This window comes from Pungitius pungitius, chromosome 19 (genome assembly GCF_949316345.1).
Source record: "Pungitius pungitius chromosome 19, fPunPun2.1, whole genome shotgun sequence".
Classification (NCBI taxonomy): Eukaryota; Metazoa; Chordata; class Actinopteri; order Perciformes; family Gasterosteidae; genus Pungitius; species Pungitius pungitius.
In genome coordinates, this window is record NC_084918.1 from 6731875 (window position 1) to 6752117 (window position 20243).

General features: G+C 45.9%; 2 protein-coding genes across 2 annotated transcripts; one reads left to right on the top strand and one right to left on the bottom strand.

Moving 5' to 3' along the window:
- Positions 1-1521: 1521 nt before the first annotated feature.
- On the bottom strand, positions 1522-6774 carry tram1 (translocation associated membrane protein 1). Its single transcript, XM_037456085.2, has 11 exons — positions 6527-6774; positions 4945-5008; positions 3449-3567; positions 3238-3354; positions 3096-3154; positions 2895-2979; positions 2690-2760; positions 2481-2585; positions 2250-2393; positions 1885-2036; positions 1522-1739 (listed from the first exon to the last, which is right to left on the bottom strand). Exons 1-11 carry the CDS (start codon positions 6647-6649, stop codon positions 1669-1671), a joined length of 1110 nt encoding a protein of 369 aa, XP_037311982.2. The 5' UTR covers positions 6650-6774; the 3' UTR covers positions 1522-1668.
- A 1369-nt stretch (positions 6775-8143) lies between these two features.
- Positions 8144-10607, top strand: xkr9 (XK, Kell blood group complex subunit-related family, member 9). Its single transcript, XM_037456083.2, has 3 exons — positions 8144-8809; positions 9048-9262; positions 9343-10607. Exons 1-3 carry the CDS (start codon positions 8493-8495, stop codon positions 9981-9983), a joined length of 1173 nt encoding a protein of 390 aa, XP_037311980.2. The 5' UTR covers positions 8144-8492; the 3' UTR covers positions 9984-10607.
- The last annotated feature ends 9636 nt before the right edge of the window (positions 10608-20243 follow it).

Consider the following 20243-nt stretch of genomic DNA (forward strand, 5'->3'; position numbering starts at 1 on the left):
ACCACATATTTGTGTGCGTAAGGAGACGGCTTTGAAACACCATTCATACCTACATGTTGGGCTGCACACATTTACACATTGACTAAAATAATGGAGGTAAACCAAAGCAAATAAAATATTTGAGGGATTTTAATTTTTCTCCATGTTTTTTTTTAGCACAGATTTAGTTCAGGTTTGCAATTTGGGAGCCAATGCACTGACATGCCATTTAATTACCACACCCCTCACTTGGATTCATGGAGGGTCTGAGCATTATATGCTGTATGAAAAAGCCCCATTAAGGCAGTATTTACGATACTGGGTTACATGCAGGGAAGAAAAACAGCTCACCAGTTGTTTCTTTCAATAAACATTTTATTCATTTGCAAGATAAACAATCAGAAAAAAGCTCAGAAAACCAAATATACTATATGATATACTGCTGGAGATAACTGACTTGCTGTGAATCTAAAATTAGTTAGCTTTTCATTTAGAATAAGCCAGTGTTACCCAGGCGATGGATTCTTTCAATACAGCATAGCTTCTGTAAATTAATTTCATGAAATGTAAGTGAACGGTTTACATCAACAGTCAGACTCATTTGGCACGTGTTTGTAGTGGGTTCGGGAGATAATATGAGTTTCTCACACGCAGTCCTAGGTCAAGTCATTCTCGTGGACATTTTTACTTTAAAGCAATACTACGCGGGGACAATGAAGTACAGTTAACCCATTCCACTTAAACAGCAAATTGTCATGGACCATACAAGACAGTGATTTTCCTTTCCATCTTGTTGTCTCCCAAGTACACAAAACTAAAGACAAAGTGTGTTCAATTAAGGACGATAGACAATTAATGTGCAATAGGCAGAACGGCAATAGAGTGAGCATCATCTCATGACGGGGGATATGTTCTTTTGTGACTTACAGCTGCTCGGAACTACGATAATAAAATGCTACATCAGGGTTACTACGTCTATACTGGCAGTTTTGCACTATACTTAAACTGGGAACCTACTCATGGTAGCACACGGGTGACGCCTCCCGTTGTTCCTGGGTTGCTTTTACGCACGCCTCCCTGTTCCATCCACGGGAGGACATTGAAAATCCTCTACTTTGCTCTCCATCGCGCCGATTAGCCAGCGACACGTTGGAAACTGACACTCAAGAGATTATTACAGGACTGTACGCAACATTTACTGATGGAAAAATAAGAGATATTATTAGGAAATTCTTACAAAAATGTTTACAAATATCCCACCAAAGAGGGTTCGGATTCAGTGGCAAAGAAGAGGAGCTGCTGGCGCTTATAAATAAAAAGGGAAATAAATCACAAGCTGGAATACACGCCGTTTTGGAAAAAGCATGACGTGAGCTGACCTGGAAGGTGAGGTGGGGGGGACATGGAACACTGAAGGCATCATTCCTGAATTTGTACACACCCAATACAAAACAATCTGTATCAATAGGCACTTCTTAAATAAAGGTCTCTTTTTCGTAGTTGGGTCGGGATTTTTCCTTTCTATATTTAATGTGGCACAGCGGAGCAATGATTGTTGAGTCGAGGCGCCTTTGAAGTCCAGCTGGGAGGTCAGTCCTGTGTGAGAGCCCGGGGTGCACAGCGCGGGCGAGGCGCTGGAGGCGCCATTGGTCGGGTGCAGCCGCGACAGCGATGGACGGGGGAATGCATTCATGACGACTTCTCTTTTCGGGCTCTCGGTGAATCGGCGGCGTGGGAGCTCACTCCGTTTACTCCATTGGCTGAGGAGGAAAAACACAAAAAGGACACATTACGTTACTTAGGTCGGGTGCATGTAACGCGTTGACATTATGCATCGTGGCAAGAAGAGAGGCACGTAACGTCCGGCGCCGTGCAGGAGGACACATCCGTCCACTCTGTGCTCACCTTTGTCTTTCTTTGATTTGCTCTTGGAAGCAACTGGTTTCTTTTTCAGAGTCTGGGCTTGGGCATGCTCCCTCCACCGCCGCAGCTGGAAGTTGATGAATTTCCACATCATGAAGGCCTGAGTGAGGCAAATGGCCGCCAGGACGGTTATCCTAAAAGGTAAATCAGAAAGAAATTTTAAAAAAAGGGTCCCAGGTTCACACATTGATGCTGAAAATATTGGTCCGCCCTCAGATACTCAGATAGTAATATCTGAAGCAGTACATTATGTAAGGATAATGTTTAATGCGAAATACAGAACATAAAAGAAAACAAACAAACAAACCAATAAAAACAACGTGTTTTCTCCCCTCGGACGGACTTACCGCACAAAAATAACATTAAAGTTCCCCGCGGCCAAATCAAAGCCTTGGTTGTCAGACGTGGCGAGGCCAAAGCCCACGGTGAGGACGGACAAGGACAGCGTGAGCAGCCGCCCGAGGACAAACAAGACGGCCCATATGGTGAAACTGGAAGACAAAAAGGGACGAAACGATCACACACACACAGCAGAACGTCTTCACAAAGCTCACACCATCTGGAACGCGAGGACTCACCCCGTTTGCCGGCTCTCGTTGCTGAAGTAGACCAGGCGGGAAACGTGGAACAGAAGCTCCACAAAGTAGTGCAACACCAGCAGGACCAGACCCAGACGGTTCAGGCTGAAAGACACACGAGTCCCCGTTATAGCGCAGGGAGGGTATAGAGGAGGGGGGGGGGGGGGGTCACATGTTCCATCACTTTTTCCGATGGGGGCAGCTCTTACTTCAGAATGTAGGCGCCCGCAATGTGGACCAGGTACAGGAAGATGTACACAAGCTGCCGTGGAATATCCTCCTAAAGCGAAGGAACACAAAGGGACGGGAGGCCGAGAGCAGTAAATATTTAGTTTCTTTGAAACAATGCAATGCAGGAAGTCAAACAGGAAGTAGCAGTATGTCTCTCACACACACACACACACACACACACACCTTCTTTGTCTTTTGGAAATAGAGTTCTGGCATCGCGTGCAACCAGTAGCCCAGCTGACAAATGAAGTAGAATTTCAACTGGAATCTGAGGAGGGGGAAACAGACGTTATATTTAAAGATGAATAAATAACCAATGACACCATTTCTAGTCAAAATGCGTCCCCAAAAAACCGCCTCCACGCGTCAACATGACACACTCACGGCATCAGAGTATGGGGATAGCCCTCCCACAGGCTGACCGGATTGGACAGGAGCTTTTCCTACGGACAAAGAGCCAGCGACGTTACAGATCACGCCCAATGTTTAAGCGCTGTAAAAACACACGTAGCCAAGAGGCACGTACGGAGAGCAGGATGCTGGCGCCCCAGCCGAAGGAGAACAGGTAGAAGGCGCTCAGCTGGCCCGACTCATTGAACTTGCTGTGCTTGGTTTTGGAGAAGTGCTTCTTCCTGTTGATTTTCTGCAGAGATAAACGAAACAATGCAAGCGATGAGAAAACGCCGGGGCTCAAGAGCTCGAGGAGTAGGTGCTGTGGAGCGGGGTGCCTCGCTTACGTCCAGCACGTACTCCTGGATAATGGCGTGCATGATGATGGCCACCAGCATGTAGAAGAAGGTGGTGGCCAAGTCCTTGATGCCGTGGTGGAAGTGGTTCACGGCCGTCTCCTCTGGGCCTAAAGAGGGAGCATAGAGGAGTTACCACAATGAGCAGGAAAGCAGAATAAGAAACGTGTCTAATAGACCACATTCAGGGAACATCCTCATTCTGTGTTTTTATTTCAGTCTGGCTCTAGAGGCTCTTGCTGCTAAGAGAACGTTGGACAGGTTGTGACGTTGTTTTCAAGGTTCACAAATGTTTGTCCAATGCAAACACAAACGAAAAAGCATGAAAAGTCACAAGATCCCATTTCTATGTTCACCTTTTTCTCTCTAGTAATTATGGATTGATCGTCGAGTTGGTGGACCCAATAAATCCCATTGATTCAAAGTAAGACTACAAAATGAAATGCTGCTCCTAATTATTATTTTTGTTGTTGTTGCCCACAGCAAAATAAAACCCACCCAAACAGTGTTTAGGTGGTGCAGAATGTATCACCAATGGGCCACAAGCCACCCAGCAATTTATGAACAAGTTGTTTCAAATGTTTCACTGATATTCAAAGTGTCAGATGAACTTCATCCTTAACGTGAACACTTGAGCCGTTTTAATTAAATGCAAAAATCAAGTGATTCACACGTTGGATAACCTCAATTCCTGAAGGGGATGCTTTTGGATTACCGAGTGTCGACGTCCCAGCACAATAACATTTTATATTAACACAACATTGTTATTATCTATACGGCCTGCAGCCAGCTATCTGTGACACGCTGAGTAATGTGAGGCGTCGCAGCACAGAGGATATGAGATAGCCCAGCTCGCGGCTTATGCAACCGCATAACGAAATCAGTCTGATCGTTTGTTAAGAGTCCGCGCGGACAAAGACAAAAAAAACAGAGTGGTGTAACTGAATTTGTTTCACTACAGCAAGATTAAGATGCAGCAAGTTATTTGTCTAATTAGATACGGGCTGTGAATGAGTTACAGAGCTATGCGCATACTGAGATAAGAGGTGAATCGCCAGCTGGCAGCCTGCAGACCACCAGCCTGCAGCACAGAGGATGAATAAGCGCCGTGCTGGTGCATTCCTCCCAACACTATCGCAAGTTGACTACAAAATTGTTAACCTTGAAATGAGCAGGGTTTGAAAGTGAGAGGCCTGTAATGCACAGTCACCCTAATTCACCTCGGCACGACCTTGCCACAAGAGAACTTTATAAAGTCAGGCAGAGTGAAATTAGCACTAAAGACACAAAAAAAGAACAAAAGAGAAGGAAATCTCAAATGGGTTTGTGTGAAGAAAGAACACGTCTGGAACCTGAGAGGTTTCCGGCAGGATGGATCTAAGAAAGTACGGCAAAGACAAAACTCGCGGTATCCATTCCAACGCGATGTTGAAAACAAACATCCGCTCTCATTTATCTTGTACTCTCAACTGAATCCTGTAACTTACCATTTGTTGATATGGTGACATTGTACTGGACTGTTATGAATAACACTGCAAACTTCGAGGTGACCTGTAGATGGAAAACAAAGAGTTAGTAATGGAGGCTTGTGCACATGCAAATTCATTTGTACTGCAAAGTGAAACAGGATTACATGCGTTTACCAACTAAACTTAGCAGCACTGCGTTTATAAACTGAAGGAGATTCCCTGAAAGACCAATAACTGATTCATATAACATATAACATACTGAAGTCTATGTGAGCTATTTGTTTTAATGCCACAGAACGATTCATTTTGGCAAATTTGTAGAGCATTTTAAGGGTGATAATACTGAAAGATTAGAGGGAAATATCAGGCCACATGGGACTTCCTAAAAATGTGTGATGAAGCTCTACCAACTGCTTATGTAGGGGCGTTAGAAAGGGAATTACAAAATAATCCGTTATGTGGGGCTGATGGTTAATTTGTTTATATATAAACAGAATTCGAACAGTCACTTTTGTTATGTAGGGGTAAAGTGACTGATGGCCATTCAAATGTAGAGACACCGCAGAGATAAAATAATGCATTTAAAACGGGACGTTGCTCGGTCTTCCTTCGCAAAACATTCAAACTGAACAGAAGGAAGAATTAAATTAAAAAATCGTTGAATTAAATAAATACCAATCATCTTTAGAAAATGCTCATGCTGCCGTTGCGATCGGATGTACACGTTGCAACAGCTGGTCCCGCTGAAGGGGTTTTACTTTGTAGAACCGAAACCGGAAGTAGTCGAAACCCCTTGCTGACGCGACTCTAATGGCGCTGCTTTTCGCCGAGGATGAAACATCCTCTTAAAATTGAGCAGAAACGTGAGGTGAATGTCGAGTCGTGAGTCGGTCATTCGGCATCCATCCGGTCGCGTGGGGTCGAGACGCCCACGAGACGCCGTCCGAGCTCCAAACTTTCAGCATTGTTTTTTTTTTTGTATTAAGCGAGCGGGCTCTTTCTGTGATGACAGCCCTCTCGCTCCCTGTGTGATTGCCACGTAACACATCCACGCACAAACCAACCCGAGAGCCACGGGCGGGTTGTCGTAGCCGCCGATGCGAGGTGGCGAGTCCACAACACGCGCGGAAACAATAAACAAAACGTCGTGATCACACGCCGAACAACTTTGGGCCGTTTTATTTTCCTCATGATGCATTTTCGTTTATTTTCGTCATCAATCGGCGGGCCTGCAGAGACCAGCGATTCTAAATGTCGAGTTCAACACGGGGAGGGAAAGAGGACTCTATGGGGCACACGTCGCTTTAAGGAAATGCCGTTCAGGTTTATGAAAGCCTACCCCTGAGAAATCTATTGATCGCGGGGGGTCAACAAAAAAAATCCGAGGCCACCCTGCAGAGAAGCAACCAAAAAAAAAACTTTCTATTACAAGAGGAAGTAGTTTGAATAATAAGAGCAGGCAGCCGTGTCACTTTCCAGAGGGACAGATGGGGAGCATTCGGCATCCAGCAGCAGCAGCAGCCTGGGGGAGCCGGGTGGGGGGGGGGGGGGGGGGGCATCCCACGATTTAAACCCACTCAACATGTGGAGCGGTACTCACCTCAAACATCAGCCCGAGAAGGAACACCATAGCAACACAGGACACGATGTCTGCATGGTTCTGGATGACAAACTCATGGCTCAGCACCGGCGGGTTCTTGTTGGTCTTCTTTCGGATCCCCATGTCGACACTGTTCGGCTCAACTTTTTTTTTTTTTTGGTGTGGGAGGATTTGCGTGACGCAGCGAAGCCGGAGTTGTTTTTCTGTCGGCTATTATTATTATTATTAATAATAATAATATTATTAAAATGATTATTATCCGTGAGGTACGAGGACGCCGGACGCTTCCTACCAGCGAAGGGCCAGGCAGCGATTGAATGGCGTGTCACTCTTCTGCCAGTGGGAGGGTCGAGCTGCTGCAGGCGGACCAACGACGCTCTTTTACGCAGAGGAGAGGACCAGACGCGGCTCTCTGTCGCCCCCTGGCGGGTTGGAGTGTAACATCGTGTGCTATTATAAAGCCATTGCCTGTGGAGGTATGCTATCTCACTGATTTTTGACAATAGACCATTTTTTGTAGGTACAATTCCAATAAGCCTATTACCAAAACATGTATTTTATTCGAACAAATAATTAGGGGGGTACTGTTAATACATTGACATAATACACATAGTAAGTAAGTAAAGTTCAAATGTAGTTTTTGTTGCCCTGGGGCTCCCTGTTTGCGGATCCTGCTCTGAGATTACAACATCATCCAGCATGAGCTTCTACTCCTACCAAGACAAATCCGGTTGTGGCACTGAACATTTTTCAAGTTTCGCAAATATGAAGCGCATTGCAGTGTTCCTGAGCTTAGGTAAATATTTTCCCACACTTCATGTCGGTGCATCGATTACAGGAAAACCACTTTGCAAATCCAAAGATTGGTATTTAGTCTAGGGTTGCCTGGGGATTTCTACACTTACTGGCTGTGATTCAAGCCATCCAAAAATTTTCGAAAGAACAAAGGGTTGTGAAATGGAAGTTAAAGCAGGAACTGTCAACCAGTCATACACACACACACACACACACACGCACCTACTGTACGGGAGGCACAAGATCTATTATGTAACCACATTCTTCCGGTTCAACTGTTGGTTCAGTGGGTTGTCACTGAGGTGGAGACAGGCAGGTTTCAAGGAAAGAGAAAGAGAACGGCTGCATGCTGAAGGTCTGGCCTCCGTGGGACACGGTTGTGTGCCATGGAAACCATATACTGGTGAGTTGAATTGATATGTGCCCACAATCTTTTTGTAAATGAAGACAGAATGTGATCAATTGGAATGCAATTAATTTGGGATTTGTTAAGTAATTATATATTTTTGTATATTAGCTCAGAATAGTTTGTAAGGAATCTTTGTGATAAACTTTGGCTGTATTTCATTGAGGTAAAGCTAATATGAGTTTAAAATAGTTTGCTTTGGTTATGTTTTCCTTGTACTTTATCACCCCTCATGAAACAGTTGACCCTTTGATGAGGCTAGAGGATGTAAAAGTTACACTGTTATTGAGAAAATAGGTTTTAAAATGCCATTCAGGTGTTATAAAATCCTTTTATTTGATATAAGCCTTCAGAATGAACGTCATGAATTTTTTATTGGCCCTCCTGTTAGCGTCATTAATTGTTTGCTAATCAAACTGGTTGGTTTGCAGTTGGCAGGACTCATAAATACAGTGTTTATGACAAAACTCAAAGGGCAGGAGTGCTGTGACACACCGGCAGACTGCTGTCACGTTGCATTTCACCACTGTCATAAGATTGGTGGTAAACCTGCACAGGATGTGCATGAAACTTTGGGGCGTGATGACTGCCGCGTCTTCATCACGATGCTCATTGTTTTTCTCATGCTTCAACAGATCGACCAAGATGGGACCGCCTCGTTCCGACACCCAACCTGTCCACAGTGGCATTTCCCCCGATCCAAACCACACGCCTGGCTCCGTCCCAGAGCAAAGCGCCGGTTGAACTTCAACAATTGACATCGCAATGGAGCCAGCAGACGCCCAGTACACTAAACTGCGGTGGTTATTAACCGTCGCCGGACTGCTCCTGTATGTCGGGGACATTGGGACAGACGTCGGACTCGCCGCGGTATACTTTCAAAAGGGTGATTCCGCGTGGGCCGGACTGACTCTGGCGTTTGTTCTGGCCGGGCTGCTGGTCACGCAGATCTTCAGCTACGCCTGGTACCGGGACGACATGAGCGACGCCGCCAAGAACGCCGCGGGAAAACCAGCCGTCCCGGGCCTGTCCGGAGGCAGACTCGTTGTCCTGCACCTATCCGGCATGGGCATCTTCAGCAGGTATGCATTGTGACATGCAAAGTGGGCCTCCTGTGACTCGTAACGAGTGGCATGCAAATCCTTCAGAAGGGAAAAGCCCAAACTGGAACAACCGCATATCAGTGTTTTGTAACCTAACATTTTGCACCTTCTCATTCTGTTGAATCATTCTTTTGAATGGGAAGGTGTGTCCGAAGCTTGTCTGGCGCTGCACGTGTCCGACTTTGTTGTCGTTGTGTTTTGTCCAACCTGTTGCTAGGTACTATCACCAGCTGAAAAAGGGCTTCATAGTGGTTTGGAAGTCTCCGCATTCCAACGCCTCGGAGGAGAGGAAAGACGCCGACCGCGCTTTGTTTTGCATGGCCACGGATTTGAGCATGCTCAAGCTGTTTGAGACCTTCCTGGAGAGTGTCCCCCAGCTCCTGCTGCAGCTGTACTTAGTACTCGGCCACGGGGGCGGCTCAGCCCTGCAGTGTAAGTAAAGGCGTATTCGGGGGAATTGGTAGTGGTAGTCAGCATTTTACAGCATTTTGACGCGGAAACATGCCTTTCAGACACCTCCATGGCGTTCTCCTTCTTCAACGTCGCCTGGTCCCTGACCGACTACCGGCGCTGCCTGCGCAGGTCCCTCGCCCACCTCCGGGAGATGCCCTCGGGCCTCCCCACGGCCGTCTACCTCCTCTACAAGCTCTGCACCATCAGCAGCCACATCCTCAGCTACGCCGTCCTCCTCGCGCTGAGCCTCTACAGCTCCATCGGCCTCACCGTCCTCTGGCTGCTGGGGACGACCTGGACGCACGCGCTTCAGACCGACTTCTGCTCCTCGCGAAAGCTTGAGTATCTGTACCGAGCGGTCATCGGGATTGTCCTCACGTTCACCTTCTTCAACGTCAAAGGGCAGGACACCAAGGTCCCCATGACCGTCTACTACTCGCTGTACTTTTTGGTAAACGTCACGACTCCGTTCCTGCTGGGTTTTTTAAAGCCGGAATTGCAGAAAAGCCCCTTTTTGCTGACAGTGAGCGGGTTGATCTTCGGAGGATCGGTGCTGGGGCTTTGTTTCCTCGTGCTGTACTACCTCTTCCTGCATCCCAGGGAGAAGTGGCGGGAGGCAGACGAGTTGGACGGCGTGGACGGCGTGGTGGAGGCGACGCGGGCCACACAGAGAAGAGAGAACTTCTTACGGCCCGGATAACTCATTTCTGGTTGTTGGGAGGGCGGAGGAAAAGAAGGTTGTGAAACTGGAACTTTTGAAACTTGAGCTTTAGAAGGAACTTTGGACGTAGAGACGTTATCTGGATGGTTACCTGACAGTTATCTTATCGTAAGACATTCTTCTTTCCGAATAGAAATAGCTAGCAAAACAACAAAGTTGAGTGTATGAATGACTTTGTATTTATTATTGTTTTCTTGGAATTACATATTTATTTTTAGCCGACATAGGGCCTTTGTATTTCTGTTCGCTGGGTTCTTAATAAGCCTGAAGTTCACGTGCTGAACACAAGGTGGCCCTGTTGTCTAGGGGAACTTTTTCAGGGTCGCTGCTAAACCTTTGGACCCATATCGCCAAAAAAGGCCTTTCCTTCAGACAGGAAACATGCAACAATATTTCACAACTTTACCAATCACATGAATATATTCTCCCTTGATATTTCAAGTAAAATAGTATGACTGAGATCTAATACTTGAATGCCTTTTTGGTTCATCTTCACAATGCAAATAGTAATTTTAGGATTTCAGCCAATCCTGAATTATTCAGTTCTTTGTTTGAAGTTGCATGTTCATTTTTATTCTTTTCTCTTCTTTTCACTTACTTCACCAGAGTGTCTACTCGGCATGTTGATAATAAAATTGTCCAGGGAACAAATAAATGGGAAAAGATTTGATTCCCAAATATTAAGTATAGTGCAACATCAAGCACAGTTTCCTGCTGAATGACAAATCTTGAATAGAGTTTCTACTTCTCAGGTTCACCAACATCATCCCTTCAACCTCAAATGAAACTACCATGTGATCTTCCTCATCTTAATCATTAGAAAATGCTGAGGTGCTCCTAAATGACCGACACAGGAGTCACGGATGAGCTAACCAGAAAAAAAAAAACAGTCTAACTTTGTTTTGACTACCAGCAAAGTATTGCATGAGTCAAGCCGAAGGGGCAGAAAATGCCGTTTCTTTTGGGGGGGGGCGAGGAGGGGGGAGGGGGTACCGGCCCAGTGTGAGCTCACCTGGGAGGAACGCTGGCAAACCGCAAGGGTCCAAAGAGCACCATGCTCGTTGGCTTTCAAATAAACTCTCCCCCCCTTCTTCCTTTAATTCAGCCAAACTCTGAGCTCTTTTTGACTTGTTTATTTCCAAGGGGCCACTTTAACTTTCATCTGTCAGTTGCGCTCTGTCAGGCACACTCCATAAAATGACAAATTTTAGTGAGGAACTCGTGTTGGGGAGGAAATGAATCACTGCCAGGTAGTTACCACACAGAACTCAGTTTTACTGTGGGCCCCACAATCTTGGAGTCTTATTTATCAAATGTATTCTCCTTAATTCATATTTGTATGGAGTAAGAACAAATACATCTCCTACATAAATAGCGTTAAAGTAAATGCAATTCTAATGTACAGTAAATGGATATTATGTGGATAACTTTGCAACCAAAAGGAGGATATTGCACCACTGCACCTGTAAGACACTTCATCCTCTGCATCTCAGATGATGGATGATGCCCTCTCTCCCTTCCACTGTATATTTTATATTTTTAGTGGACTAATGCGACGTAAACCTGCCAAAGGGCCTTTTATTGGGAGAAGATGCATGCGTCCAGCGGTCTGTCCCTTTCTGTCTTCCCTCTGCTTTGGTTGAGCTGCACGCACTTTTGGCTGTGACTCACCCCTGACAGCGCTGCCAGGGAGCAGTCACAAGCCATCGGGATGAAACGCTGTGAGTAAAGTATTACCTCCCTCTCTCTCTCTCTCTCTCTCTTTCTCTCTCACTCCGTAGGAGAAACAAAAGCACAGAGAGAGCTCCGGCGTTGACAACCTCTCTGTAATTTCTACTTCTGGCACTGAGAGCTTAATACCCGGTAATCTCTCCCTCCCATCTCACTGTAATGCACCTCCAGAAGGGCCCGGGGAGCGCGGCGAGAATCCGAGAAGTTAACTGCAAATCAGAGATGATGACACGTGACATGTGCGAGCACCGCGAGGCCCCTGTGTTCGCTCGGCCTGGGAGAGAGGGAAACGGCGAGCCACCCGAGTGCACACACCAGGGCACCAAAAGCGCAGAGGCATGTGGACCCACCATCAGCCGCTGCCAAGCAGCTCCACTTTTTGCCTGATTGAACGCCGCTCAGCGGCTACGTAAACAGCCTTGACCGCCGACCTCTCCATAACCATCGCTAGCTTTTCACCAAACCTTATCTTTTTGTTTTCCATCACCACATCCCGTGGCGGTCGGTCAGGAGGGCGGCATTCCTGCCGTACGCCATCCCCACAATTTGTACAGACACAATAAACCCAGGGAGGCAGGCTGTTTTTCATTACGGCTTCAAAGTCCATATAAACCGTGATTAATGAAGTCCTGAGCTGTTGTGTGTCTTTAATTATTGTGACTCGACTGCTGCACCGGTGCTGCAGATGCATTAGCCATGTCGGCCGGTCTGTACGCGTCCGCCCGCCTCACTGTGACACGGCAGCTTTGCCTCGTTCTTGAAAAATTCCCCCTCTTCTTTCTCTCTCTCTCTCTCTCTCTCTCTCTTTTTTCTTTTTGCACAGAAGTTTCTTTAATCACTGTACATGCACTCTTACAAATGGGCTCGGGCAGTGACGGATTGGGGAGCGGGCGGAGGATAATTACATGCAGTGGGCTGGTGTGTGATCAGAGCATGGCATTGCGTTACCCAGAGGGGCTCTGTAAATAATGTCCCGATGCAATGAATGAGGATATTGTGAAGTGCGTTATGCAGGGGGTACAATAGCCCCGCCGTTGTTACTTTATGGATTTCTGCTCCAGAGTGGCTGCTGGTGTTGTGTGACAACAACTTCCAAAGGGAGGACAAGCTAAGGCTTTAGCAGAAAATGTTGTGGATGAGGTCAGATGTTCCCATGAATCTAACACAAGGCACCGATTACCCGCAGTGTAGAGAATGAGCTTTAGTTGGGATGCATCTTTACGCTCTGGGACCTTTAAAGGACCTCAGCATGGAAATGTATTTCTCTCAATAATACAAAAATGTTATGGATGTTTTAGAAATGAACCATTAGTGTATATTTTTAAAATGAATGGATCAAGCCCCACAGGCTGAAGCTACTACTGGAAGACGGATACAGTTGGAGAAACATCATAGAGATATTATGTTATTCATATCTTGGGTTATAATATATACAAAAGCTCCTTTCAAATGTAAGTTATTTGTTGGAATAGCAAAGTTTGACTATCTGTCCCTGGTCGGGGGGAGGGGGGCGGGGAACAAAGCAAAGAGGAAACTCATTCATATAATGTTCATTTGGGGCAGCCGGTTTGTGTTTCACAGTTATGGACTGAGCACTAACACAGCGGTGCTGCCCATCCTAGCCCTCACACACAGTGTCTTCGACACACACACACACACACACACACAGATAGAAAACAGAAGCCGTGTTTTTGTTGGGCACGCTCCCGCTGCACACGGGATGATGGATTATAGAGTGTTCTTGTTTATTTATGCTGCGCTGGGTAGAGGAATATAGGCAAAGACCTCATGCATACAGTCTATGTATAGCAAATACAATCAGCCGTACAATAATGTAGCATATTGTGAATGAGAAATGGGTTAACACACGCACACACTGCACACACACACACACACGCACACACACACACACAAACACACACTGGTCTTTTTTCACAGGGGAAGCTTGTCTTGATTAACCTGGCCGGGGGAACCCGACATGTTTTTCCCTTTACGTCATGGCCCGTTCCCCCGAGCGGCTCCGTGGAAGCCATCAATTCTAGTTTGTCTGCAGTTTGTCTGTTTGAATCTTTGGTTAATCTGTATCACTCGCTGACGGGCCCCCTGCGCTGGAAGCGCCGAGTGAGGACTGTCGCAGGATTTCTTACTCAGACATCATACATCATGCTTTCTTTTTTGTTCTACCACACATACCACAGTTGGACCGTTCTCCTCCGCCCTCTGACTTTAAGAGTGCATGTTTCTGGTATTTTCGAAGATTTACGAGTGTTTTATTTCAAAGCGTCTGCGACTGTGCGACTGTGGGGGACAAATGTTTTTCTCTCACACGGCTACTCTCTGAGCTGCGTACACTACAGCTTATCACCCCCTTGGTTTTTTTTCGTCCTGTATCAGAAGGCCCACAGATCTTGAGTGGGTGGAGGAAAAAGATGCTATGCCTGATTATAACAAGAGGTCAGGTCTTTGATGCTGGTACGGTGAAATTTGTTATATGTTAAGCCAGTGCTAATGTGATTATGGACATTGATCCATTAAATCTACTGTAAAAATGCAGCCTGCATCAGTTTTGAACTCGATACCGAGGAGAAATATGAGACGTACTGTGAAACATTAAAGACGCTTTGATGTAATATTTAACCCATCTGCAGCAAACGGGGGGGGGGGGGGGGTGTCCATAAAAAGCCATTTGGGTCCAGAGTAAGAAGGACGGGCTGGTGTGAGAAACGGGATGTGAGATTTTTTTTTTTTTGCTCTGCGGTCTCTTGCGGTGCCGTTGCCGTGTGGGCACGAAAAGGGGAAACGGCCTGTCGCGATTACCCTGGAGGCCATAAAATCAGGCTCTGTGTGGCTGGAATACTCTGTGGACCCCCCCCCCCCCCCTCGCCCACCAGGATCAGCCCGAGTCAGACTATCTACCTCACTCCTCGACTGGGAAACCAGTGTGAAGTTTACCCCGAGTTTGGCCTTAATGCAGCAAACGGTGAAGCAGTGAGGCTCAGGAGAGGCTTTTGGGTCAATCAGGATACAGCGTAACGGTCACAAAGGTTACAGTGCATTCTTTAAAAAAAATCACTACCATACAACCTATAGAGTACATATATAAATAATTGTTGTAGAAAGTGTTCTTGGATTCAATTATATTTATTTTAGTCTAAGTATCTGTCTACACGTTAATACTATTATTTAAATCAATGTAAAAGAACATCAAAACATTCTGATGCCAGGACTTCTGCCATACCTATAATAGAATAATGTATTGGTTCATCAAAATGTGTATTTTTCATTTACAGAAGAGAATTTACACCCAGTTTTGGTCCCTCTAGCTGGGGGCCAGAAACCGTGTGTCCAGACATATCAACACCGGCAGGAGTACTCTTCTCCTCCTATCTGGTGGCTCCTGGTACGGGAGCTGTGTCCAAGGACACATTTGGACACGATGACTCACACGCAGACTCACAAGGGGCGAGCAACGGCAACGTCGACAACGGGCCGCGTCGATCTTCAGCCTCAGCCGGCCGCGGCCCTTTCACCAGCTCACACGCGATGAGGCTTTTCTGGCGTTCGCCGCCTGGTCGGCCCGTCTTCACGTGGCAGAGGGCGCGGAGAAGACCACAGTGTGGATCCTGCAGACATGCCGTGGTCAGCAAAACGAAGCCACGAATGCAGTAGCCGACTACAGAACCAGAATGCACTGCGGTTGGACTTTAGAGGGTGGGCAAGGGGGGGGGGATCCATTTTGTTGTAACTGCAAATTTAAAAAGTGGTTTTTAACGGACATCGTACATCTTTATGACGTAATTATCGTAAAGTAAAACACCTATTTTGAGCAAAACCTGTGTTTAATTGCGATTACGGTCCTCTACTAGAATACTGAGTGTAACAGAGGACTCCAGACCATCGCTTTACCAGACCATGAGGAAATGACTTAATTCAATTGTGGCTTTGCAATAATTCCTAAGTGTGTCTTTCTCATCTTTGTAATTGTAATATGTTCAGGACACTGGATCTGATCGCATATACTATACGAGGCCACCACAAAAGTACTGTATGAGGTAGTCGTTAGTTTTATCTGATTTCATGAGCACGCCGGGATCTGTTTAATGTTCTGTAACTCATAACGCCGCACTAATAACGCCACACAGTCTGATGATGGATCGAGAACGAAGCAGGGATCACACGAATGAAAGGTCGCCGTCGAGGAAAGTCTCGGCTACGAGGGTCAGAGAGTCAACGTCTTAAAAAAAAAAAAAAGGGATGAGAACTGATCATCTTCCTCCGTCATAGAGAATGAAAGCACAGAAAGATGTCTGTCCGGCGTTGATTTGGCTGTCAGGAAGCCGTCAGGGGGACGCTTGGCTGGGACGTCTGGCTGGGACGTCTCGATGGGACGTCTGGCTGGGACGTCTGGCTGGGACGCCCGCAGTGCACGGGCCTTTCCCTCCGGCCCATAATGCAACAAAGGTGTGATGACCGAGTAATCTCCTTAAACAGGCTCCCTGGCAAAGCCACAGGTTCACTCGCTGGGCCCCCAGAGGTCTGCACCAGAGGAAACTACCACCCCCCCACCCACCCTCCCCCTCCACACACACACCTCCTCCCACTCCACCACCCAGATCCCAACTCAGATAAAGCACACCGATGACATCACCTCTCCTCCGTTTTTTTGTTGTTGTTTTTGTTTTAAACGCCCCCCAGTAGGTGCTCCCTCATTAGCATGTGCAGCGTAGCGGGTCGGGGGGGGGGGCAACAATGTGCTCGGCCTCGCACACACCGACTGAGCTATTCAGGGTTGAAAACCACAAAGCTCCAGGCAGCGGCCAAGCTAAACAACAGCCAGGGGGGAGGATGGTCAAAGCGTCACAATTAGAGGCCGTTTATTTTGTACGCTGCCTTCGCCAGAGAGGGATCCCACACTATAATTTTGCGCCAAGGATGTTTGAGACTCTGTGTTGCCGGAGAGATCTGTGGAAAGTTTACCAAGGATTCAGAGGGGAGTGCGGTCAGAGGTGATGCAGGGTGAAAGTTGACCAGCAAAGTGGAAATGACTCAAGTGCTGTTTTACAGAGAACATGGACACAAATCGTGAAGTGCCTCCTTCTTAAAGGGACGACCGGGAACTCAAACAAACACTGCCCCCACGTCCATATAATAACAAATGACTCTGTGATAGGGGCTCCAACTTTGACTTATGATTATTATTGATCATTTTATGAACCGTGTGAAGCAAAAGTATACTTTACGCCACCCAAGGGTCCTGTCCAGCAGCTCCACCATATTTACCCAGAGAGGGTTCAGGGTTTAGGTTGGATACACTCGCTCAAACACACAGAGTTCTAGCATTATTATTAAGCGCTGTTTGGGAGATTTGGCCTTTGTGTAGCAAATAATCAAGATGAATCACACTCTTCACCCCAATGCTACACCATTAGGAAAAGTGTTTTCATTCCCTCGTGCAGAAATAATTATTTTATTACAAAATCGAACTCTTGTGTTTAAAACATTGGGATTATTTAAATGTTTAAGTATCCCAATGAAGTAGCGCACGTGTCATGTTTTTGTTCAGCTGGAGACCGCCGTTAACTGCACGCTTTTGAGCGACATCCGGCCACCAGATGGCGGTATTCGTGCATGGAAAAGCTGTTCCACCCGTGGGGTTGACGTCAGGCCCCGGCCTTCCACGGGCCTTCCATGGGCCGTACAGTCACCTTTCCGCCCGTGTCTGAGCGAGGGTCCGGCGGTCAGAGCGACACCTGATCCGGCCTCGTCACCGCCATCGCCACTCCGCAGTAATTAGCACAGCGCCCTTTTATTAAGCTTTTAATGAATACTTTTCCGGATACGAAGGGCTTAGAATTGAATAAGCCGACCGGTGTTTCTCCAACGGACACGTCTCTGACTTGCACATTTAAAAAAAAAAAGGAAATAAGAAAATAATCTTTTTTCTTGCGTCTGTTTTGCCGGGAGGTGATAATTAACATACTGGATGTTTTAGCAATAGACGGATAGAAATCTAACAAAGAATTAAAATAAATGTTGTGGGTGAAAATCTAAATAAACACTGAAAAAGAAAAAGTTTGAATTTAAAAGCTTAAATGTGATAAATGTAATAAATTGGTATCGTACGTATATATATATATATATATATATATATATAAATTGTGTGTGATGTAATATATTCTGCTAATATAAAAATAAGAAAAAGGAAAAATCTAAAGCGAAATTATATTCTAAATAATATTAACAGCTCCAGAGTAAATCTCAAATAGTACAAATTGCAAAAACTATAATTTATTTGTATTTAAGTCTATCATTGTGTTTATTCAATGTCTTCCTCCAACTCACCTTTTGAGAGCCATTAAGTTGATTACCATTACGATTCAACCTCGAAAGTTAGGTAATAGAAGTTAATATTAAACATATTTACATATTTTTCATTACTGTTATCATTATTATTATTAAAACATTACGTTGTCGACATGTCGAAGCCGCTGAATAATTCACCACAAAATTTTATCTATCGATTGACCCTCCTGAAAAGAAAAAAAATCCCTGAGGGATCCGTGTGCAGCTCTCTGGTGTGCAGCTATATGGGCAACAGCAAATGTCTCACTCACAACAGCGAGTGATCAATAAACGCGGCGGTTTGGGACGATGGGGGCAAGGCACATGACGGCAGATTCCATGAGAGAGGCAGCAGGACAGGGCCAATCTTGACACTAAAAGGACGATTGAGTTTCAAGACAGAGAGAAGTTCAGGTTTCATACGTAAAATGAAGTGGCCACAATTAATGAAGCCGGAAAATTACGGTTGGTTCCTGGATGTCATATCACAGCCGGGGAAGATTTAGACGTTTGGCAATTTATTTTAGCGGTAGAAGTTACACGCAAGTGTGAAGTTCTAAACTATGTCTAATTTTTTTTTTTTACAGTCAATTATATTTGAATGATATGCTGTTGTATTATATCTAAATTTTAAATCTTACAAATGTTGCTGGAGGGGAAAACCTCCAATCAATTTCAAACAAAAGGCCGTCAAATGACTCTTCCCCTTTCGATTCACTTGCGACACTAATACTCTCCTGCCCTAAATAAGGCTCCCACCTGTCCTGGAAAGTGATAAAGCTCTTCATCTCGCGTGCGTGCTTTGCCAGGAAGTGACGGCCTAGTGCTCCTACTTAATGATTTCCACAGGGTAGCCTGTGCATGACAAACGCCAAAGAATCAGCAGTCATCACAACACGCACGCACACACACACACACACACACACACACACAATACTATCTATCAGAGGGATACTACACATGGTCCAGCGCGTCTCAGTGCAGCCTGTGTTTGTATAAGCTTGATTTTCACAACTGGAAAGTAATAGCCATCTGCCCAGGCAGGCTGGAGGGGTATCGTATGTGAGCAGGTAACCGACAGCTATTAAAAATCACGAGCTCCTCTCACTCTCTTCCTCTCTCTCACACAGACACACACACACACACACACACACATTGCAAGGGACTAAATGAGACGGGGGAAGAGAGGAAGAAAGGCAGAGATTAAATATAATGCCGGCCTGTCAGAAACCCTAACGCTGAACGAACACATACTCGGGAGTGGAACGAGGCGTTGATGATGGTTTATAAGTGCGCTGTTTGGTAAACCTATGAGGGGGTAGAGGCGGAGGCCTGAAGTGTAGATGTAAGGGCCGGCGGGATGCTCTCGTAGAAGGACACAGCCAGCCAGCCGACATAAATCCTGGATCGCACTTGTGACACTTATGACAGGTGAGTGGAGTCAGTCGGGTCCAGTTCAGCTGCATTCCCAGGCCCTCGTCTCCACTCCAAGGTAGCGGAGACTACTCCCCCCCCCCCCCCCCTCCCTACGCCCATCAGCCCCTGCTCAAAGGGCATGTGCGACCCTGTGATGACATATGACCTCTTCAATGGCCCTCCCGAGCCACATCTGTCATTTCCCACAATCCCGCTCCCATTTTCATCTCAGGGTAAGCTGGAAATTACAGGAAAGAACAGTGGAAGCTTCCTGTTGCCAAAATGGAGAATAATCGGAGTCCAGTCAATTCCAACACAATGGATTTATGAACAGAGCTGGTAAACAAGATTGTGGATTATTTTTTGCAAAAAGTGTAGATTTGACAAAAAAAAGCTAATTCACAGGTGATTCTTTTTTTTTTTTTGCATTTCAAGTTTTAAGGATTATTGCAAACAAAGACATGTTCTGTCATTAGTTTCCTTACTAAGCACTTAGAGTTTTGTTGCAATATTTACTAGAAAAGGAAAAGTCCCAAATGCATTACTACTTTATTTTTTAAACCGCACATTTTTAACATCTCATTTATTCAGAAGATACAGGGATTGTTCGTTTATTCCCCTGGTATCTGTAATGGTATAATTACCCTCTAAAAGCTTCCCCATTGGCGTCTGTGTTGAGGCCCCTGTAGACTACAGGTTGACATAAGACTGCCTTCAGCTCACCCTCGCTGCATTTTAACCCCCCCCCTC

Excerpts from the sequence above, each read along its gene's own strand:
- tram1 (XM_037456085.2), bottom strand. The coding sequence starts at position 6,649 with ATGGGGATCCGAAAGAAGACCAACAAGAACCCGCCGGTGCTGAGCCAT. Across the intron at positions 2,980-3,095 it reads TATCCCCATACTCTGATGCC|ATTCCAGTTGAAATTCTACT; the intron begins GTGAGTGTGTCA and ends CCCCCTCCTCAG. Across the intron at positions 2,761-2,894 it reads ATTTCCAAAAGACAAAGAAG|GAGGATATTCCACGGCAGCT; the intron begins GTGTGTGTGTGT and ends CCTTCGCTTTAG.
- xkr9 (XM_037456083.2), top strand. The coding sequence starts at position 8,493 with ATGGAGCCAGCAGACGCCCAGTACACTAAACTGCGGTGGTTATTAACC. Across the intron at positions 8,810-9,047 it reads GGCATGGGCATCTTCAGCAG|GTACTATCACCAGCTGAAAA; the intron begins GTATGCATTGTG and ends ACCTGTTGCTAG. Across the intron at positions 9,263-9,342 it reads GGGCGGCTCAGCCCTGCAGT|ACACCTCCATGGCGTTCTCC; the intron begins GTAAGTAAAGGC and ends CATGCCTTTCAG.